This window comes from Pipra filicauda, unplaced genomic scaffold, assembly GCF_003945595.2.
Source record: "Pipra filicauda isolate LSUMZ 115617 unplaced genomic scaffold, ASM394559v2 scaffold629_size504944_pilon, whole genome shotgun sequence".
Classification (NCBI taxonomy): domain Eukaryota; kingdom Metazoa; phylum Chordata; class Aves; order Passeriformes; family Pipridae; genus Pipra; species Pipra filicauda.
This window is the reverse complement of record NW_024104786.1, coordinates 432,426-455,234: the sequence shown is the minus strand read 5'-3', so window position 1 is coordinate 455,234 and position 22,809 is coordinate 432,426. Positions and strand designations below refer to the sequence as shown.

The window sequence follows — 22,809 nt, the reverse complement described above, 5'->3', positions numbered from 1 at the left end:
CGCCCGGTTCTATCTCCCAGCCTCCTGCCAAACCTGCCTCCCCTCCCTGCAGCCGAGGGAGGTGCTTCCAAAACTGGGGGGTGCCTTGAAACCAGCACCAAGCCACATCTCCCAGAAACCAGCAGCATCCCCACACATCTTATCCCCAGTTCTTTTCCAGCTGCTGGGAAAGGCTGAGGTGCCCGTGGCTCCTTTGGAGTCGGAGGAATAGCCACTGGCTAAGGGTGGGTGATGCCCCAAGTCACCCACAGTGAGTGGAAGATCCCCCAAAACACACCCTGGGGGACAGGGAGGTGACACTGAGGGGGCCCCACCCCAAACTGACCAGCAAGGGCCGGTTCCAGAGCCAGGAACAGGGAATGTGCCGCGGGCTCAGCAGCCTGTGGTGGTGGGACAACAGGGGGTCTGTTATTCCCCAGGTTATAAATCACCCCCTTTTCCTTTAAAATTCAGGCCTGGCAGCTTTCCCAGAGATCATCAGACAGCAGAGATAATTCCTCTGCTCTGAATCAGAGCGATTCCCAAGGGAATTCTGCTGCATGGGCAGCAAAGTGGCTGCTCCGAGCTGGGACGGCCGGGGAAGAGCCACAACAAGGGGCAGCGCTTCCCCCACCTGCCTTCCCCTAATTTTTGTTTGGGATTCCACCGGAATAAAGCTGAATTCCTGAAGGAAAAGGTGCCGTGATTGGTGTTAACACCCTGGAGTCCTTCAGAGCTAATCCTGGCTGTCACCTTGGAAAAGGGATGGATCTCAACAACGTGCCTTCCAGGGAATTGGTTGCTAAAGCAGCAGCTGCAGGTAGGCAAGGACTTGAAAGCAACAGGAAAATCTGGGAAGAAAACAGGTGTGAAAAGGAAAACCAACCCAACCCTGTCCTGAAGGGAAGGACCTGCTTTGGAAAAGCTCAGGCCAACTCCGAATTGTCCCAAAGCCAACAACCCAAGTTGCCTGGTTTGACTGATTTTTTTTGTTTCTTTTAATCCCCCCCCCCACCTCCACAGAGGTTTGGCCTCTCGGGGAGGGGCAGCTGGACAGCACAACATTCCCGGGATGCACTAGCAGTTGGATTGGTTTCTAAATTAAAAAAAAAAAAAAAAAAAAAAAAAAAAAAAAAAAAGATGGACTCCTTTTATATATATTGAACATAAATTAAAAAAAAGAAAAAAAAATAATAATTACAAAAATGGTCGCCCTTCCTTTTACAGAACGGATGCGAACTTGGACTTATGGACGTGCCTCCGGGTGACGTTGGTTTCAACCCCCCCTCGCCCCCAGCCCACCCCCGATAATAAATAAATAAAACTCCTTAAGTTTTGGATCCTTTAGCGGTGCGGGTTCGGGCGCTCGCAGCGTTACTGGGATTTCTTCCCCGTGCCGTTCTTGTCCGCAGAGTTCGAGGTTACCAAGTTCACGGGCCCGTCCGAGTGCAGGGAATCCTTGCGCGGCGGCATCCGCTCGTTGATCCGGTCCAGCCCCCGCGCCTCCTCGAAGCTGCGGATCTTGTGCTGCGGGGAGAACCCACGGATGGCTGCGGGGAGAAGGGATGAGGGAGGGCAGGGTGTTAGTGCCGGGCCGGGGATCGGCGGGAGGAGCCCTCTGAGCACACGCCAGACACGAACGGGACAGTCAGCGGGGACAGAGAGCACCTGTGTGGATGCGGCGCCTGTCTGGATTTGGGATCCACGTGGATGTTTTTGGGGGCGGTTCTGGGGGTTGGAATTTGCTGGATCGCGGCAGCAAAGTCTGGGATTCGACCGCGGTGACTCGCTCCGCTCCCTCAGAGCTTCTCTCTTCATGGAGTCATGGAATGGTTTGGGATGGAAGGGACCTTAAAATCACCCAGTTCCACCCCCCCTGCCATGGGCAGGGACACCTTCCACTAGCCCAGGTTGCTCCAACCTGGCCTTGGACACTCCCAAGGATGGGGCAGCCACAGCTTCTCCAGGAATTCCATCCCAGCCCCTCCCCACCCTCACAGGGAAGAATTCCTTCCCAACATCCCACCTGCCCTTTTCTAACACAGCAGCGGGAATTTGAAGAACCAGACAAGTGCTCGCTGTCCCCAAAGAGTGAAATCTCAGGAAAGGTTCAAAGCTGAACAACACGACACTGAAAAAATAACACCACCAAAAAAAAAAAAAGCCAAACCAAACCGACAGAACAAAGACACCACCACAAGGCTCTGAACTCCGACACAAACCACACACTGCAACACCAGGAGAGGGAACAGCTAATCCTTGGATCACAAAGGCAGAGCTCTTGCATGACCAGAAGACACACGGGCAGTTTTGGGAGGGATGGATCCCCCTCAGGGATTTCGTGTCCCTGTTCCATCACTGCGAGGCCGAGCACGTCCGTCCTCGCCGCGATGATCCGGCCCAAATGTGAAACTCCTTTGTGTTACACGTCATTTAAGGAAAAAGGGGGTCGTGCCAAATCTTTTCCAAGGACTTGGCTGCTTTACAAACAACTTCCCTTGGTAAGCAAAGTCTCTGCAGAGCTGCGTGGCCCCCATTCAGCATCGAGGAAAACACCCTCGGGGATCTGCCATTTCCACACTCCACAGGGAGAAACCTGCTCTCCACCTCGGCCCAGAAGGCAGGGGGTTACATCAGCACCACGAAATCCTCTGTTCCTAAAGGATTTTAACCGTGCTGGCAGCCTGAGAGATCAGATTGCAGGACCCCAACCACCAGAGCACGAACCGCCCCGAGCAACAACCTCGCTGAGGCTCAAACAGCCTCGAACCAAACCACTGGGGATTTTTTTTTTTTTTTAGCTCCCCAGCAGGGCCTTGTCCTTCCCCCGCTTCTGGTGATGCAAGAGTGGGAAAAAAAAAAAAAAAAAAAGCTTCTGTAGGGCCGATAAAGCTGTTTGGGGTCAGCGCACGCACACACGGAGATGCTTTGGGTCTCTCGGCGGGTTCTAGCCATACCTTCCCGTGCCTCTACCGCTTCTACTGTGGCTGCAATACAGAAGAACAGTGGCATGCAAAAATGAAGACAGAAAAAAAAAAACAAAACAAAAAAGAAAACAAAACAGAGTGACAGTGAGTGATCCGACATCATGGCTGCGACGCAGAGCCCACGCTCCCCCAAACCACGGGCCAGAGGGAAGAGAAGAGGTGACAGCGGGTGGAGAGGAGGGTGGAAGGGGACTCCCTCGGGGTGCAGGGGGAGTCTCCCTTCCTCGCCACACAGATTGATCCGATGGAAGGACAGAGAAGCAGAGAGAGGGCTGCCTGCTGCGTGTGCCCCGGGGAGGACGGGGATAACCTCGGGCTGAGCTGTGGATCTCACCCCCCTGCTCCCAGCTGGGTGCTCTGGCTGCCTGCAGGAGGTGAACTGTGTGGAATTCACCCACTGCCCTCACGGCTGTGGGAGGGGAGTGAGCCCGAGGGATGGGAAGATGTTTGGGAGCAGTGGGAAGCAGAGGGATAGACTGTCTTCCAGGGAAGGACAAGCAGCAGTCACTGGGCTGCTCTGCTCCCGATGCCTTGAGTTATAGGAAAAAATAAGGCTGATGCTTCAAACCCAGTTTGGCTTCAGCTCCACCTCCTAAAAGTGTTACCAAGCAACGAGGCACCACCGAGCTGAGCAAGGTCCCCTTTCCTAAATCTGCTGCAGCAACGGGCCAAGTTTTGGCAGGCCCTGCCTCAACATCTGGGAGGAGGCCCTTCCTTAGAACAGATTCTCTGGTTTTCAGCCTCAAAACACCACTTTGGCCCCAGCACAAAGGCCACACGGTCCTTGGGAGGCCACGGGGGAAGGATGGAGCTGTGGCTGAACAGCTTTGCCCTGGATTTGGTGACTTCATTCCATTGATTTTGCTAAGCCGTGCTGTGGAAAGCTGGGGGGAGGCTTGGGAGGGATGAGCCTCCCCCACTGCTACCTGCAGCCCTGTTTCTCCTTTTTTAGGGTGCAGAGGCACCCCTAAAGGGGGGTAGCCCCCTCTTCTCCTCGCTGAGCAGACGGGGCTCCCATAAATTCACCAGGAGGCTGCCGGGAGTGCGAAGGGACGTGCGAAATGGGGCGGGGTGGGAGAGAGGGCAGGACGGGGAAAAAGGGCTGGGAGAAGGGGACAGGATGGGGAAAAAGGGGTGGGAGAAGGGGGTAGGACAGGGAAATGGGGGTGAGAAGGGCAGGAGAAGCAGGGTGGTGCTGAGGGAAGCAGGGGGAGCCTGCAGCCATAGGAAGAGGCAGCGGGCAGGGCGGGTAAGGCAGAGCAAAGGCCCAGCTTGTTTGTTCTGTCCTGGGGAGATGCCTATTTTGGGGTGAGGGGGAAGGTCCATGGTACCCCCCTGAGAACTCCCTGAGAGGGGAAGGGGCTGGAGAACGTCACAGCATCACCCTGTGCTGTCAGATACAGGGACAAAGCTGCTGCAACAGCCACCTTCCCACTCAGGCTCTGTTCCCAGAACTGGGGCGACAGGACCACGATGGTTTCTATAAAAAAAAAAAAAAGGGGGTAAAAAAAAAAAGAAAAAATCCATCCTCCTCTTTGGGCAGAGAAATGCACGAGTTTGGGAGCGATGCTGCACCCTCCCTGGGAGCAGGCAGCAGTATTTACACGTTTCCTACTCGTGAACTATTTAATCCAGGCAGCCCCGGCCTCGTCCCTGTGTGAGCTGCAGGAAATCCCCGGTGCCCATGGGAAGGGGGAAGCTGGGGACATGCCAGCATTCAAAGGATAGCAGGAAAGGATTAAAACACTAGATTACAGGATTCCCTCTGGGGACACGTTACTGGGACAGCTCATTCCCTGACCAGCAGCCAACCTCCCTCCCCGCCCTGTGAGTGGGAAGCCCATGGATCGGATCCCGCTCCCAGCACTCCACCAACACAGAGCTGCTGAGGGAGGGAGCAAAGCGGAAAGAAACCTCCAAAACCAGATGAAAACCTGAGAGGAGTCTTAATATAAAACATCCAGGCCCGGATGGATCTCATTCCTTTGGCTAAGTCTTCCTGTGTTTGGAATTCGTGATTTCCCAGGGGCAGTTTTGGGGGGGTTGGGGGTGTGTTAACGAAGAACAAACAAGGTGTGTCACTGTCACATTCACACAGAGGCTGTCACACAGCAGCAGCAGCAGCGAGGTGAGGCAGAGGATGTGCACCATGCAGCATTAGGAGGGAAATAAAGGATAAAAAAATCCTTGCAGAAACATACAGTTAAGCAATGCACATGCTCTGGGCAGGGTGCTGTGGGGTTCCTTCCTCCGGGGTACACGGGGACTGTCTTGGCATCTCTCCACATCCCCACCTACACCTCTGCTCCTTCCTGGTTCGGAATCCTTCCTCCCCGTGGGCCTGAGCCATCCCTGGGATCCCCTGGCACCCTCCAGGCTGCCTGTGGGGGCTGGAAGGGGGGGTTTGGGGGCAGGTGGAGCAGAGCAGGGGGGGATCAGGGACACTCACCGGTCTGGAGGGTCTGCCTGCCCCCCGAGAGCACTCCCAGGGGCAGGGTACCTGTGGGGGTCAGGCCTTTGAGGGTCAGCACGCTCTCACTCTCCTCCCTGCAGGGAACAGCAACACAACAGCTCAGAGAGGGCAATGCAATGGTCACACTGGGCTGACCAAGCCTCGGGAATCATGGAATTATTAAGGTTGGAAAAGATGTCTAAGATTACCAAGTCCAACCATCACCATCACCGTGTTTTCACCACTAACCCCTGTCCCCAGGTGCCACATCCACACGTCTGTTAAATCACATCCACACATTTCCTTTAAATCCCACCAGGGATGGTGATTCCACCACTGCCCTGGGCAGGCTGTGCCAGGGCTGGACAGCCCTTTCCATGAAGAAATTTTCCCTGATATCCAACCTAAGCCTTCTCTGGCACAACTGAAGGCTGTTTCCTCCCATCCTGTGACTTGTTACCTGGGAGAGTAGCCTGACCCCCCACCTTACCACAACCTCCTGAAAGTCAGAAACCACCACCTCGAGCCTCTTCCACACGCTCTGGAGGAAGTTTTGTGAGGTTTTCCCCTTCCTTCCTGACTGACTGACATTCCCCTGTCACCCAGCCCCCAAATTAAACCCAGCCCCCCAATTAAACCCAGCTCCCAACCCCTCCTTACCGAAGAACCGAGAACACACGTGCCATCTTCCCAATGGCTCTGATCTTATTCCTGATGATCTCCTTACGGACTGTTGTCCCACCTAAGGGAGAGAAAAGAGCAAAGAGCAGCACGTTGGAGGCTTCCTGCTTTCCCAGGGAACGCCAGCATGAAGCACCTGCCTGACTCCAGGAAAAGAAATCATGGTTTACAGATTCACAGCTACACTGGAGAGAGAACGGTGCTGGAGGATGGCATCAGGATGGCATCAGGATGGCAGTGAGAAGGGCAACACCAACGAGATGAGACACGGACTCGAGAGCTCTAGAGAGAGTAGAACCACCGAGGGACACGGATCTGGGGAGGTCTTTGTTGGAAGCTCACCGGGTGGGCTCACACTACACAGGATGTGACACAAATGACTCAGCCATGGAGACACAGTTTTGCAAGGCAGAGCACGGAGGGGTCTGATGGCTGATGGGCACTGCTGTGCCACGCAAGCATCAGCTTTGGCATCCAAGGAGCACAGGGAAGGGCTGGCCAGGGCCTTGCAGCTCTGCTCGGACCCCACACAAACACAAAGGTGAGAGAGGTGAACTCCCCTCCCGCTCCACGGACCCGACGGGAGAGAAAAAGCATGGAGGGAACTGAAACCAAACCAAAAATCCAGGTGAAACAGGGGGGAAACAAAATCCATCTCCTCTCAGCTGAGATTCCTCACATGGCCCAGTACACATCAGGACAGGAAAGCCAAACCCAGGTCTAACATGCACCATGGCTCAGCCATGCACTACGTGGCTGCATTCAGAATCAGGTAGAAACGTGACCCCATTCCTCAGGCCCCTGGAGGAACGCAGAAGGGTTAAAAACACATGGAGCTTATGTTAAAACTGAAAGGGGATGAAGAGCCTGCCCGACTAGTCAGCTCTGGAAATCCACTTCAAGGATCTGGTGGCACAGGCAGTGAAAATTAAGCTCGTAGCAAATTCTAGCTGGGTACCTTTCGGATAGCTTGAAATGTAGTGATCTTCAGGGAGAGGAGACACCAAGAAACAAGTAGATGAAGACAGAGATAGAAGAAACAAATTTAATTTTCATGGGAGGGAGGAAAGAAAAAACAAAACAAAACAAAAAAAACCAAAACCAAACCAAAAAAGCAAAAACGAAATGCAATGGGAGAAGCGGGTTAAGAGTCTCCAGCTGGGACCGAAGCAGCTCAGGGCCCCACTTCTCACTGCCCCCCACGGCTTCCTGAGGGACCCCCAAATTCCAAACTGCACGTCAGCTCAGCCACTGATTTGTCCCTTTCATGCACAGCTTAAAATCAAGGCCAAAAACCGCATTCTGGCTTTTGGGGAGGGGTGACGTGAGAAGCCGCTTTACACAGGAGCTCACTGCAACAGATGAGAAGATTGGGTGGATATTTTGGTGCAGAAAATTCTGAATTGGGGGAAAAAATAACCAGCAGCCTGTGTAAGGAGCAGGAAACCATTCCCAGAGTAGCTGGCAAGAAGTGTCTGTCGCAGTGAATGTCATTTAATTTCTCTGTGACTGAAGAGCAAACGAGGAAAAAAAAAAAATAAACGTTTCCTACCCAGAACTGCACAAGGTTTGGCCAAAAAGGAACTGGAGAGCTGGGCATCCAGCTATAAATCAAGTGCTGCTCAGGCATCAAACACCTTCCCCACCTTCCCCCCCTGCTGTCACCAGGTCCCCACAGTGATGTTTTACCTTCCAACGTCTCGTCCCCATCCGAGATCAGCTCGTCATCGGAGCAGATGTTGAGGATGTTAACGAGCATCTCGGTGACTGCAAGAGGCACAGACAGGGGGGGTCAGAGAGGCCTGGGGCACACCCTGGAGCACAGAGGGATCTGGAGGGCGAGCTGTGCCAGGGAATGGTTTTTTCAAGGTCGTTTATTCCCTGGAAGTGGGAGCCTAAAGACACTGTGAGCCGCAGCTGCTGGTACCTCGCAGCGGGACCAGAGCAGACGACACACGCTCCATCCTCTGCCAAGGAGGTGGATGCAGTCCAAGCACAGCACAGATGAACCAGACGTGGGCACTGAGGTGCCAACATTCCTGCAGAACAGCCTGAGCTCGCCCAAGGTCCCCCCTCCCCATCCCAACAGGCCACCTGGCTCTGGGAGTGCTGAATTTGAGGACCTGGGGGGTGGGGGATTAGACCTTTGGTGCCTCAAAGTCAAAAAAATACCCCCATCCCTTTGGCAGTTCAGAGCTTAAAGCCACAGCTCCAAACACACAACACTGGGGTGGAATTTAAAGTCATCAGGAGATGTAAAAAAATCCTCTTTTGCTGGAAAGCTGAGGCAGAGTCTTGGGCATATTTTAAGCTGCCTCGCCCCCCTCCAGAACGAAATAAGCCTCTGACTGAAGTGAATGTTTCCTTTTCGGTGGGCCACGAGCCAACAGGAGTTTTTAATTCCTCTGTTGCAAACCCAGAGGAAGAGAAATGTCTCCAAATTCTGAGGTGGGGCTACACAACCCAAGATGAGCCCCATCAATAATGCAGAAAGAGCAAGAAAGGAGCGGCCTGTTGGTAAAAGGTCTTTAAAACAAGCATAAACAATGGTTTTCCCAAGAATTTAAACCAGGAATACGAAGATTTCCTTGAATTTGAACTGTTTTCCCAGTGCTACCTGGTATTAATGAGCTGCAACACTCTCCCAACACATATGGGACACATCTCTAACGCTCAGGGAACTGTGACCAGTCACTGGGAACTCGGAACAGAAATCCAAACCTCTCTTACCCTTTTCCCCTACGAAAGGCAAAGACCATGTGAAGACATCCATGAAGTTTGGAAGCCAGTAGGGATGAGGGGAACAGTTGAACTGCCTGATGTTCATGACGTTGTTTTCATATTTCAGTACAGCAGCTGGGAGAGAAAAAGCCAAGAGAACGCGTGTCCATGGGCACTGGGAATTTAAGAGCTGGAATGGTTTGGGTTGGAAGGGACCTTAAAATTCATCCAGTCCCACCCCCCTGCCACAGGCAGGGACACCTTCCACTAGCCCAGGTTGCTCCAACCTGCCCTTGGACACTTCCAGGGATGGGGCAGCCACAGCTTCTCTGGGAAACCTGTGCCAGGGCCTCACAACCCTTTCCAATATCCAACCTAAATTTCCCCTCTTTCAGTCTGAACCCATTCCCCCTTGTCCTGTCACTCCATCCCTTGTCCCAAGTCCCTCTCCAGCTCTCCTGGAGCCCCTTCAGGCACTGGAAGGGGCTCTAAGCCCTCCCAGAGACTTCTCTTCTCCAGGTGAACACCCCCAGCTCTCCCAGCCTTTGGAAGTTGTATCTGTGTTAATAAAACTTCATTATCAACATGAGGTTACACCTGTGTAGAATCAAACTACCAACACCCCAAAACGAGAAGCCTTAAAGAGCCATTTTTTAGTTTACTCATGTTGTTTCACTAAAGCTTGAAATCCTGAAGGGTCGGTGGAACAAAGCTGCTAAAAATGATGCAAAACACAGAGCCAAGATCCAAAGGGAAGGGTTTAAAAAACCCCAGAGCTGAGGAAAATCCCCTCATGATTTAGAGGCAGGGGGAAGTGGAAAGCTTGCCTACACTATCAGCTTCTCTTGGATGGCAGCATCCCACAAAAGGGCTCCGTTGTCCCGTGGCTGGGAATGAAAGCTTCATTCCAGGCTCTATGACTCGACAGCTAATTACCACAGTAACACATTAAGTCAGGGGACCGACCACTTCAGCCCAGCACACAAAGCCCTCTTTCATTTCGTGCCCAAGAATGCAACTGGAGGAGAGGGTTTTGTATCAAAAATAGTGTATTTTTGTATCCAAACCACTGGGGCAGCAGTGGCAGGGCAGGGATTGTCCCTCCCTGCTGGGCACTGGGGAGGCCCCTCGAGTGCTGTGTCCAGTTCTGGGCCCCTCAATTCAGGAAGGACATTGAGGAGCGTGTCCAGGGAAGGGGATGGAGCAGCAGGAGCAGCTGAGGGAGCTGGGGGGGCTCAGCCTGGAGAAAAGGAGGCTCAGGGGGGATGTTATTGCTCCCTAAAACTCCCTGACAGGAGGGGGGAGCTCCCAGGGAACAAGGGACAGGAGGAGAGGGAACGGCCTCAAGCTGTGCCAGGGGAGGCTCAGGTTGGACATCAGGAGGAATCTCCTCATGGAAAGGGTTGGTTAAACACTGGAATTGCCCAGGGAGGTGGTGGAGTCCCCAGCCCTGGAGGTGTCCAAGGCAGGACTGGACACTCAGTGCTTTGGGCTGGTTGGGATGGTGGAGATCAGTCACAGGTTGGACTCTGTGACCTTGGAGGGCTTTTCCAACCTGAGATTCTGAGAGGGCAGAGTAGGAGAAGGATTCCCTGACCCCCCCCAAGAGCCCCTTACCCTTGTTGTTATAGACATCTAAGTAATTTGGTGCAGAGAAGATTGTGATTAGCGAGGGGAAGCCCGTCGTCTGGCTCTTCCTGTACATTCGGTACCTGGAAAACAGGGCAGGTGCTTTAAAACCTGGCCAAGGAAAAGCCCAAACCTGCCCAGCTCCCGGGGGCTGCAGCACTTACCCAGCATCCTGGGCTTCGTGAGCTCGGATTACGGATAACAAACTATTGTTCTGCAAAAATTCACACACTGCAGGATAACTGGAAAACAAAAAAAATGCAAGGGTAACTCAGCAGGTGTGGTCTTGGTTTCAGGGACCAGCCACTTGCAGAAACCACCTGGTTTCTGTCCAGCACTCCCAAAAAATGCCAGTATATGGCTCGAAAATTAATTGCAAAGGGTTCTGTTAAACAGACTCCTGGTGCCAAACCCTTCCTATGAGTGGTCTGTCAGCACAAATGCTGCTTTTTTTTTTTTTTTTAGGCAGGAAAAGATAATTTCCTAGAGATCCTGGTACTGAAAGCCAGTCATGGGGCACCCTGCCAGCAGAAGGAGCATCTCTGCTGCCTCAGACCACAATTTCATAAAGTAAGTTACCTAAGGAGAGCTCAGTATTACAGGGGAAGGAAAAACAAACAGTCATTTGTGCATCAGAGCCAAGAGAAGAGTATTTCAGGCACACTGCAAAGTGCCACAGGGTGAACTGATTTTTTTTCAGTGCAAGGGGAGGCAAAGTGCCCTCCAAAACCCCTCTTACCTGTAGAAATAGGAGCAGCCCCGGACAGTGTTGTGGGCAAAATGCTCCAGCGTTTTCTCGTTGCCATAATCCTCCGAGGGATCAGACCAGAGCAGATCACACATTGGACCAAAGGCTGGAGGCTCCTTAAACCTGTCTAACTGGAAAATGGACACAACATCAGGAGGCTGCTGGTGGGAGCTGTGGCAGGACACACACACACACACCCCCCTCCATCCCCTTGGAATGCCGTGTGGGAATCGAGCCATTGTCCCCCCCCCGTTGGAACTGGAAGCAATGGGATGGCCCCACGGAGATGACTTACTTTCCTAATGTCATCTAGACATGTGATTTCTGGAGACAGTCCTCCGTGGACACACAGGAATTGCTGGTTTAGGAGGGCAGCAAGAGGAAGACAGTCAAAGGTATCCATGCACGCGTCGTACACTCGCTCCGAGTACTTGATTCGACCTGGGAACAGGGATTAAATCGAGCTGTGATCAGCCAAAGTGCTGAGAAACAAATTCCAGGAGCCCAGTTCCTCAGGGGATATGGAAACTCTATGTTTATGGCCCACAACTCCAACTTTGCACCTGGGTATTAGTGAAAATACTGGCTTAGAAAACGTTTGTTGGATGCGAAGAGAAAAAGGCTTTGCTGTAAATCTGGACTTGTTCAGGAATATTCATCTCCCTTCAAGGTGTTTCCTACAAGACCTGCACTGGGATCAAGCCAGAAAAGAGACTGTTTCCACCTGACAGAAACTTGGGATGCACTTCCCTACACATCCCTGCTGCACCTCCAGGCTCATCCTATGCAGGTCACAGACAGGGAAAGGCAGCAGCTGTCGGATTTGGCAGAGCAACATCACACATTCCTGAAGCCAGGAATTGCCTTTTCAGCTGGACACGGGTGCTGTGAGGCAGGATCTGCCCAGGATGCCCTCAGAGAAGTGGATTTTCACAGTGGATCTTTCACTGGTACAAGTGATGACAATCTCCACCATCCAGGCACAGGGGAAGAGGATTTTTTCCCACACATTAAAACAGAGATGCCACATAAACGCTGCAGAAAACCCACCTTGAACTAAAACAATCCTAAAGGTAAATGATTCTCCCCAGGGCAAACAGGGAGGAGCAAACCCTTCCCTTGCTTCCAACTGGAATCACTGATCCCAGCTGCACAATCTGGAGCTGGGAGACTCCTGGCAGTGATTATATGTTGGAAGTCAGGGAGGGGAGGATGTGACTGGCTCCTCAAGGGGAGATGTGTTCCCATTTCCTCCTCTTTGCAACCAAAAGGCCACATCAACACAACCCTGGTGCTTTGTGGGACTTATATATTGGGGTTTTTTTGGGGTATTTTCTATGGCAGGGGCTGAAAGAGAAGAGCTGTGTAAACAGGAAAACAGACAACAGGTTTTTACAGCTCTGGATATTAATTTCATCTGGTGTTAATCTGATATTCATCTGATTATTAGTCTGAGAGTAATCTGATTAATCTTTTTATTATATATACAGCTCTGATATTAATTTTTGTGCTCAGAGGCACGAAAATTAAGGCCCACACCTGCTTCCAGCACCTCTTTTTTTTTTTTTTTAAATATATTTAAAAACATATTTTTAAAATGTATTGAATTCCTTCTCACACTGCTGGTACTTACACTCCTGCTTGAAGGTGAAATATTCTGTGAGGTGCCTGCACTCGTGGTTCCCTCGAAGGAGGAACAACGTTTTGGGGTGATTTATCTTTAAACTCCATAAATACAGCACGCACTGCAAGAGAGGGGAAGGAGGAGATCAGCGAAAAAAAAGGCAGAAAACCCCTTTTCCAGGGCACTCATCGGTGTGAGAGACTTCCCGAAGTGTTTCTGGGAAGACACCCAAAGTGGAACCTGGAGAGAAACCCAGCTCCATGCTGGGCAGTGGATCTCATCTTGGCCAAATGCAGCAGTGGGGGAAAAGCCACCCGGATTTCTCTCTATATTAGGGCCGACTTGGAGAAGTGACAAATGAGATTTTAGTCCACCCAAACCAGCTCGGGGCTGGGTGGGGGCAGGTTTTGGGGGTTTTATTTCCCCTTCCAAAGCCCCACTTGCAGAGCAGCAAAGCCAAACCAGCTGTTTGCTCCAGATGTTCCAGCGGGATGGAGCGGAGCAGGCAGCCACTTGTCCATTAAACATGAAAAATTCAACTTTATCCCCCCCACTGGTTTCCCCTCCCCACCCCCGCCTCGTTTCTCCGCTTACGCCACAGTCACGTGAAGTTCAAGTTCAAAACAGGAAAAGCTGAGCCAAAAAACAAGCTTAGCAAAGCTTTCTGCCTTTTCAAAAGGGCTCTCCACATCCCCCAGCTGAGCAGCACCACCTGTAAAACCACACTCTTTGAGCACAGCCTAAAGTCAGACTCAGACTGGGGGGGATTTTGACCAGGAATGTTCCAGGCTGGTTTCCCAGAAAGCCTCAGGGAAGGGCTGGAAAGCAGGAGTGCTCACCCCTGTGTGCTCTGCATTGTCAGGCTGACAGGGAAACGGGCTGGCATCGCACACAGGGAATGTTATCCAACGGTTTGGAGAGCTGGAAGGACAATCCAGAATGACAGCAGCCCCAAGATCTGGATTAAAGTCTCTAATAGGAGCTTACCCTGGAGGCTGAGATGGTACAGAACCTGCACATGCCTGGGGGTGGGAACCACAAACTCTGTGAACAGTTTGACACTCTCAGATCTTGCTGATCTGGGGCACAGATCCCCGGGAACCAGCTGGAAACAACCTCCAGACCCCAAATAAACCGGTTTCCAGTCGGTTCCCAGTACACACAGCTCAGCCAGGATGGTGTTTAAGCACTGAACCTGCAAGGTAAGCTCTGCATTAGTCACTCCAGCTGATCCCAAAACCCAAGGAGCTGTAAAGCACCATCTGTGTCTCACTTGGAATTCAACCCCACATTAAAAACTTGATTAATTCTGAATTCTGCAGGCGAACGGGGCCAACACCGGTAGCAGAATCATGTTTTATTGCATCTGTTACCAGGAGGAATGCTCCCAACAAACCCATTTATAATTATTCTGGGATTTAAAGCTTTAACCTCCTGTGTTTGCAAGCTAAATGTCACTTCTCAGGGCTGGCAGGAGAACTTGGAAGTTGCTATAAATGAACCAAATGACTTGCTAAAGACTGGAGGAAGAACCAGTCCTGGCACCCAAGCCCAGCAGAGATACAGAGGAGGATTTGGGATGGAGGGAAGGCTGGCAACTTGCACAAGAGGGGTTTTAAAAAGAACATTTGAAGGGTTTTGAAGTGAAAAGGGATGGAATTTGACACCACAACTCTTCCTGGACACACACACAAAGAAACATTCCCTGGGGCTGCAGCCACTTCCCAGGGATGTGGGGGCTGCCAGGTACCACTGGGGCACAGAGGGAAGGACCTTCAACAGCTCCCAAGGGGCTGGAATGAGGGATGAGGGAGGTTTCCATACTTGCATGCCTTGGATGCTTCCTGCATGGAACCCTTTCCACGGCCCTGAGCCCAGGAATTGATTAGTGCCTGTTCACAACGGCCCCAGGAGCGACTCCAGACACTTATTTGGCCTTAAATAAACTTTAATAAATCTACTTCTCTCCTTATTCAGCCTCTCAGCGTGAAGCCCAAAGCCAAGGGTTTGATCCACTTGGAAAGGGAAGGCTCAGCAGGCCCCAGGGAGGGAATTGCAGGAGGAATTGTGACCCCCCCAAAAATGCAAGAGGGGCTGGTGCCAAACGTGCCCACAAGCCACACCGTAACCTCTCCCCCCATTCCCAAAATCTGGCATTTATCAGGAAGTTTTAAACATGGAGCCTCCCAGCTCTTCCCTGGATTGAATTCCCACAGAAGCTGTGACTGCATCATCCCTGGAAGTGTCCAAGGCCAGGTTGGAGCAACCTGGGCTAGTGGAAGGTGTCCCTGCTGATGGCAGGGGTGGAACTGGGTGATTTTAAGGTCCCTCCTAACCCAAACCATTCCAGGATCCTGTGATGATCCCAGCATGGAGAGAGCAGGGCACTGATCCACAGCACTGCTGCGGATCTGGGAGTAAAATCTCCATGTCTGATCAATCCTGGGGGAAGAGCAGAGGGAGAGCAGCACTTTTCCACCCAGGAGCTGTCAAATCCATGGGCAGACACAGGGTCCAACAACCCCCCTTTGAGGGGTTCTTGGTTAACACCAAAAAAAAATCCACCTTTTACCTCAGAAGGAGCTGCTGGGCTGGAATATAATCTCTTTTCCAGGTAAATACACTCCAAGTGCAATCCCAACTGGCACAAGCCGAGCCATTGAAAGGAGCAGTTGGATGTCCTTCCCCTTCCTCCCCGGGGGGTTGTGGGGCTCCTCCTGCCAGCACCACCACAAATCCCAGCAGCCCAACCCCACCTCCCCAGCATCCGGACCCGCTTCCCCGGAAAGGGCTCCTCGTCACACCTTGGCTCCCTGTCAGAATTCCCGAGGCTGGAAGGGAGCCAGGGGCTGCTCCAGCACAGTGCTCTCCCTAAATCCTCTGCAGAATCCTTCAAAGAGCCACTTGCACTCATCCAGCAGAGCTCCTCCCCGGGATTTAACTGGGAATGATTCCTCTGCAGACCCAACGGCTCAGCTATTCCTGCACCCTCCCCTCTTCCAGGAGAAACCGCCTCCTCTGCTAATTCCAGCCCTGTTTTCGCGCCCTTGTTTCCCCAAAAGCCCTTCGTTACGTTGCTTCCAACTGGGATAAACTCTCCCATTTCCACTCCTTCTCCACCACCTCTGTGAATCCAGGAGGCTGCAGTCCCTTGGGATCTGTGATTCCTTTGGCCTTCACACCAACTCCCAGCACTGCCCAATTCCGTGGAATCTGTGAAGTCCCACCACAACCCCAGCGACTCCCCCTTTGTCCTGACCCCACTCCAAGGCTGATTCTCTCGGGGGGAAGCAGCGGTTCAGTCGTGTGACACTTTTCCTTTTCCCTGCTCAGCTGAATCCTGCAAGTTTTCCAACGTTTGCTTCCCACTCTCCTGGTGGGATCTCGTTGCCTGCGCCACACAATCGACTCTCCCTCTTGTTTCCCTGAGTGACAGCCCCAAGTGACATTAAAACTCCACTTCAGAAGGCAGAGTTCAGCCATTAACCCCATCACTGCCACCAAAATGTCACTGGGTGAGGGTCCAGTGCTCAGTCCTCACACTGGGACACCACCTTCCTGCCCAAAATCACACTGGGAGTTACCAACAGGATTTTCACCCCATGCAGAGCTCGACTGGAGGGTAAATCCAGCACAGGAGATTTGACTTTGCTGTTTGAGCTGATTCTGAGTTGTATTTAACTAATTCTGGGCTGTATTTAACTGATTCTGAGCTGCATTTGAACTGATTTTCAGCTGGATTTATCTGATTCCAAGCTGTACTTAAACTGATTTCAAGCTGCATTTAATTGATTTTGAGCTGAATTTAACTGATCCTGAGCTGAATTTATCTGATTCCAAGCTATATTTAACTGATTTCAAGCTGGATTTAATTGATTCCGAGCTGTATTTGAACTGATTCTAAGCTGAATTTGAACTGATTTTTGAGTCGGATTTAACTGATTCTGAGCTGCATTTTAACTGCTTTTGAGCTGCATTTAACTGATTTTGAGCTGAATTTAACTGATTCTGAGCTGAATTTGAACTGATTCTGAGCTGAATTTGAACTGATTCTGAGCTGAATTTGAACTGATTCTGAGCTGAATTGAACTGATTCTGAGCTGAATTGAACTGATTCTGAGCTGAATTTGAACTGATTCTGAGCTGAATTTGAACTGATTGAGGGTGGTGTTTTTATTCATTCTGAGCTGCAATTCTGAGGTTATTTAACTGATTCTGAGCTGTGTTTAACTGATTCCAAGCTGTATTTAAACTGATTCTGAGCTGTATTTTAACTGAGGCTCAACACTTCTGGTTCCTTTAGTACCAAGCTCAGCTTTCTTTGTCACCTCTATACTGAAGTAGCCTCTGTCCACGTAGTCTCCCAGGAAGAGGTAGCGGGTGTTATTGGGTGATCCTCCAACTTCAAACAGCTTCATCAGGTCAAAAAACTGCCCGTGGATGTCACCACACACTGGGGGAGCAAGAACAGCACAAAAGAGGGACAGAATTACGTGCCAAGAAAAGAAAGGTCGCGACAGCAACAAGGAGCCGAGCGCGGCGGCCTCGACCTCCGCCAGCAAAAACCCTCTCTTCTGAGAGTTAAAACACAGCAAAAAAACCTGTGTCAGCCCTGCTGGTGTTACCCCAGGTGGCCCTTTTTGGGCTCTCTGACCTGTGATGGGGGCCTCCACCTCGATCATGGTCTTCTCGTGCCTCAGGATGGCGGCGCCGTCGTTGATGATCTTCAGCGCCGCGTCCTCCTCCAGCCGCCCTTCCTTCACCAAGTGGCTCTTGAGGACGTCGAGCCTCGGCTTCCCATCCTCAAACACCTCCTTCAGGGTGAGCCGCTGCGTGGGAGGGAATGGGACAGCTGGAAAGGGAAGGCAAGGAAGTCAGCAACACGTCTCTTTTTTTCTTTTTTTTTTTTTTGGGGGTGAGAGGAATCGGGAGGGCTTTGCTTCCCAGTCTGGAGCAGACACTTGGAGACTGGATTCCCACCGAAATTATGCTCCCAAATCCTGAAAGGAGAAGAGCTGAGCTGCCAGAGCTATGAATTCACCCCTCAGCTTGGCTAAACACCCAGACTGCATGCCATCTGCACCCGCTCCAGAGCTGCCTCCTAATTCCAAGGGGACAATCATCGTCATAATGTTGCACTAAAACAGGTTTCATGCAAATATCAGCAAAAACAGGAAAACCAGGAGCCACCAATTTAGGCAGGAGGACCAACACACCCCCCAAAAAGCAGAAGTTGCTTTTACAGGTCTTTTCCAACCCCAGTAATTCCGTGATGTGCCAGAGTATGTTGAATTTAACAGGACAGAGCTAGACAAATAACACAGGGAGGAACAGCGGTGCCACGCTTTTAAATGCAAATCCAGCAGCAATTTACCCCGAAACCCCCGAGGGAAAAGGAGGATGAGGCTGCACAAGGGATTCTTTAGAGCTGAACATCAATTTTCCAATCACAGGAGCTGCAGGAGCGAGGAGAACAAGAGCTGATCTGATGAAAGGGGAGCCGGTGCCTGCAATAAGGTGGCCCCGCTTTCATGGGTCCCTTTGGAAGTTGTGCTCCCGTGTCCCACGTGCCTGGAACGCTCCAGAGCACACACAGAGCCTTCCCCACGGAGCTGCCAATTAAAGAGGGTTAAGCAAGACCTCCCTGAACCAACACAGGCTGGACGAGGGGTTTTAGTGCATTCAGAGCTCAGCCCTGCTCCAAAAGGAAAACACGGCCCCTCTGGATGTGGATTTTGCAGGATTTCACCTGTTTTCCCCCTCTGGATCGGTGTAAGGATGGCAGGAATCATGCAGTGGGAGGAGGTCAGGGAAGCTGCACAAATAGGATCAGGTGGAACGAGCAAAAGGAGCTGTGTGGAAATGTGGGTGCAGGGCTTGGAGTGAGGGAGGGTTTGGGACTCGCTGCCATTCAGAGGCTGGAAAATCATTTGTCAGCACTCCTCCAAACAGGGTGGTTGTCCTGGAAGAGAATGGAGAAACAGGAACCATTCCCCTCCCATATTCCCCATCACTCCAGGCCCTCAAACACGGCCTCAGGAGCCACCCTAAAGAGTAAAAAGCCCCAGAAGTGGGGTCAGAGAGCTTAGAGGAGCTGGGATGTGACTCCAGGAGCAGTGCCGCCCATCCCACCATCCAGAGACCCACGAGAAGCTCTGGAACTGTGGCTTTGCCTTTTCCTGGTGGCCCCAGAGAGCAAAGTTATGCAAGATAAAATCTGAGGCTGCGCCAACGGGAGCAGCCAAGAACTTTTATGTAAGTTCCCTCCTTGGCTTTGCACGGCTCCACTCCCACAAGGAGCTGGGCAGGAGAAGGAACCAGCTTCTCCTCTGCTCTGCCCGTCTGCCAGCCAAGCTGCAGGGAGAGAATCCTGCTCTGGAGATGCCAGAGGAACAGCACCAGCCCTGGGATGCACACACACAGCTCCTTCTTCCTGCTAGGAGGCCTGGATATTTGGGAATGAGTTAAAACCGGGAATGAAATCCTGTGCCACACCCCTAAGTGCGTGGCCTGGCTGCTGGAAGCTCCCACGATCCATGGGGTGATTGGCACCTTATCCCAGGGATCTGCTCAGATCCTGGGAGTCCATTTCCTTCCCAGAACCAGGATAACCAGTAACTGCTCAGCCCTTCCAGCATCCCCTGGTCAGGGCAGGACCAAAATGACTCCAGCCAAGCTCTGTGGAGAGAGGGGTCCCACAGGGATTACTCCACATCACCTGCTGTCCTGCTTTTTATGCTTCCTGCTATAAAAATCCTTCCTCACTCCCTGAGCCAGTTGTGTGGTGTCAGAGCAGACCCCTGTGCCATGGAGCACCTCAAAAGCTTTGTGGGAGTCACAGGAAGGATGTAGCAGAGCCCAAGTGCTTGGAAAATCAAAATCCACAGAGCAGGGCGTGAGGATCAGCATTTAATTAGTGCTGTGAAAGTGAGGAATCCTGTCAGGCAGCAAAATCTGGGCTCCAGTCGCCTCGTGCCAGAGCTGATGTGAGGAACAAACCCCCCCTTTTGTTAAAGAGCTGGATTTTATCCTTATTAATGCTTGACTCTCTCAGGCAGCAGGAAGGAGGGGAGGAAGAGGATGATCCTGCAGCCAAGCCTGGGCTCTCTGACAGCAGGAACAGCCCTCAGAGCAAACTGACCTGGAAATTTGCACCTCCAGGGCACTGAGAAGAGTGGAAGGACTTGCCCAGCTCTGAAAAGTGGGGAGTAACTCCTGATCTCACAAAGAAGTCATGGAATCATGGAATGGTTTGGGTTGGAGGGACCTTAAAGCCCACCCAGTGCCACCCCCTGCCATGGGCAGGGACACCTCCCACTAACCCAGGTTGCTCCAACCTGGCCTCGGACACTTCCAGGGATCCAGAGGCAGCCACAGCTTCTCTGGGAATTCCATCCCAGCCCCTCACAGGGAAGAATTCCTCCCCAATATCCCATCTAAATTTCCCCTCTCAGTTTGAACCCATTCCCCCTTGTCCTGTCCCTGCAATGCCACAGTTGTTCGTGGAGTGCCCAAGCAGACCCAGCATGTTCAGCTCATCCTCAGAGTCAGCTCCCTCATAATTAACAGAAATTACAGATAAAACACTCACAACATTCCAAGAACCAAACGCTGTGACCTCTGTGCCACCTTCCCTTTGCACACAAACCCGGGTGTTGCACCCAGTCCTGTTTAAACAGTGAGATCTGTAGGTCTGGGACGTGGAATTCTGCAAGGGCATCCAAACCCACTCCTGGGAAAAGACAATTCCCGACCTCCTGACAGGACCACAAACGAAAGGACACGAGTGCAAGTGAAGTCTGAGGTGTGCAATGGATTAAAAGGTCAACTGTGCCTGAGGGACTTCAGGAAAATTAAGAGGATGGGGAGATCTTTGTTAGACTCCAGTGCGAGAGACTCCGTTTGCTGCCAAATTAAGACAGATTTTAAATGCCAGGCCAGGAGCAGGTGGGTATTTGAAGTGTTCTGAAAGCACATGGACAGTCAAGGATGGGAGAATTTGGGGGAAAAAAAGCTGCTTTTGTACCACCAACTCTACCAACCCAGAGCATCACTTGCCCCTCAGTGAAAGACGATGATATTCCCGCAGGGAAAACCACGTTGCTTTCCACGTTTTTTTTTTTCCTACATCTGTCTTTAAAATGTACTTAAAATGTACCTAAAATCCAACTCCCATCAGGGCTGCCCGATCCCCACTGGCTCCAGACAGAGCCAGTGCCATGGAAGAGAAAACAGAGTGATCCACAAATGATTGTTTATACATCCCAGAGTCCCTGGGAGGACGGGACGGAGCAGCCGAGGCGGATTCATTACTGAAAAAGGAGCAAGTGCTCTTTGCCTGGAGTGGCAGCCACGGCCAAACGCTGCTCCCTGGCCCTGGGAGGAGCAGGAGATGCCCCCTCAAGCTCTAAAAAAATCAGTTAGGATTAAACAGGCTCGGTAACAAACTCCAGAGAGATTTCCCTGGAGCTCCCGATGCCACCTGGGAGCGAACCCGAAGGGCACTGGATGCAAAACCCCTCCCCTGGTCGCTCCTCGTTATTGGGCACAGGGTTATAGAGGCACTTTGGAGGGGGAAAACAGCACATCTGGGGCAAAAACAGGGATATGGACACCAAGGGCTGCCAAAGGTAGAAACTCCCTCAGGGAAAACTCACCCAAATCCCCTCGGAAAGGGAGGAAAAGCTGCCTCCTGTGCCGAGCTGGGCAGAGCAGGGCAGGGGTTTTTTTTTCCCTCTTTCCCGATTTCCTAATAGCCCAAGGTTATTTTTATCCGGTGTTTCATTCCCATTCACACCTAACCTACATTCATCTGCTCAAAGCCGAGCCCGGGGCTCACACCGAGCCGGCTCGGGGGGACATGATGTGGAGGAATTCAGCCAGGAAAAGGCCACAGCAACGCCATTTGTGCTCGGAGAAAGTCGGATTTTCGGGATCGTGCCGAGCTTTCGGGAAATAAAACCTTGCAGGCAGGTGATGGATCCAGCCAAGCTGATTCCTGCTGCTCTGTCCAGGAGCCGGAGCAAAAGCAAGGACAGGCTGGGCCTGGGCAGCTTCTCACGTTCAAACCTGATGTTAAAATCACAGATTTATGGGATCACCCAGGTTGGAAAAGTCCTCCAGGATCATCAAGTCCACCCTGTGCCCCATCCCCAACTCGTCCCCCAGCCCAGAGCACTGAGTGCCACGTCCTGTCCTTCCTTGGACACCTCCAGGGGTGGGGACTCCAAACCTCCCTGGGCAGTTCCAATGCCTGACAGCCCTTTCCATGGAATAATCCTTATTCTCCTTGAAATGCTAAACAATCCAAATTTCTGGTCATTTAATATAAAATATCTTTGCTTTAATAACCCCCACCCTGCTCTCCATGAGTTTTTCCCTCCCCTGAGGTGCCCCTCAGGGCGAGTTTATGTGAGAACCTGCCAAACCAGGTTGTGTGCCTGATATCCCGAATTTTTCCAAGCCTGGACCAAGCCCTGACAAGTAATCTGTGTCATTTTTCAGGGCTGGCCCTGCCATGTCACAGAACTGCCCCTTCCAGCTACAGAAGTTCTCTGGGGGAAAAAAAAAAAATGAAGTGATATTTCACCTCCTGGAAAATTAATATTTCACTTGAGGAAATCAGTAACACCTCCCTTGTTCACGTAAAAATAACATTAATACCTCAGAAAAACCACCAAGTCAAGCAAACACCTTCTCATACAAAAGCAGCAAGAGCCAGAAATTACTATTATAATTATTATTATATTATTATTGCCATATTTCTGTCTGTCTTCCCCCCAAATTTTTGCACGTTCCAACCTTCCAAGGGCAGCAATTTTCCTTTCTTGCTCTGAGTAAGGAACCCCTGGATTTCAGGAGCTCCAAAGATTCACAAACAGAGGGGAAAAAAAGGCCAGAGTTTTATTTCTCAGCCCTGGAAGTGCTGCAGGATGACCATAAGATTTGGGATTATCAGAGCTCCAGTGGGATGGCAGCTCCTTCAAAC

The 22,809-nt window shown here is 51.6% G+C and overlaps 1 protein-coding gene across 4 annotated transcripts in view; it reads right to left on the bottom strand.

Annotated features, from left to right (window-relative positions):
• Window positions 1–1,120: 1,120 nt before the first annotated feature.
• The window catches only part of PPP3CC (protein phosphatase 3 catalytic subunit gamma), a 31,490-nt gene continuing 9,801 nt past the window's right edge, over window positions 1,121–22,809 (bottom strand). Inside the window, exons 2-14 of one of the 4 annotated variants that reach the window (XM_027714046.2) lie at window positions 17,476–17,673; window positions 17,150–17,274; window positions 12,831–12,942; window positions 11,493–11,638; window positions 11,189–11,328; window positions 10,614–10,691; window positions 10,438–10,532; window positions 8,830–8,955; window positions 7,789–7,866; window positions 6,079–6,160; window positions 5,416–5,513; window positions 2,895–2,966; window positions 1,121–1,529 (exon numbers count right to left, since the gene is read on the bottom strand). In XM_027714046.2, coding sequence (XP_027569847.1) covers window positions 1,354–1,529; window positions 2,895–2,966; window positions 5,416–5,513; window positions 6,079–6,160; window positions 7,789–7,866; window positions 8,830–8,955; window positions 10,438–10,532; window positions 10,614–10,691; window positions 11,189–11,328; window positions 11,493–11,638; window positions 12,831–12,942; window positions 17,150–17,274; window positions 17,476–17,673 — 1,526 coding nt within the window. In that variant the 3' untranslated portion in view covers window positions 1,121–1,353. Of the gene's footprint in view, window positions 1,530–2,894; window positions 2,967–5,415; window positions 5,514–6,078; window positions 6,161–6,194; window positions 7,085–7,788; window positions 7,867–8,829; window positions 8,956–10,437; window positions 10,533–10,613; window positions 10,692–11,188; window positions 11,329–11,492; window positions 11,639–12,830; window positions 12,943–17,149; window positions 17,275–17,475; window positions 17,674–22,809 lie in introns of those variants that run through there. The other 3 variants (XM_027714048.2, XM_027714051.2, XM_039388252.1) reach the window with 3 other exon arrangements.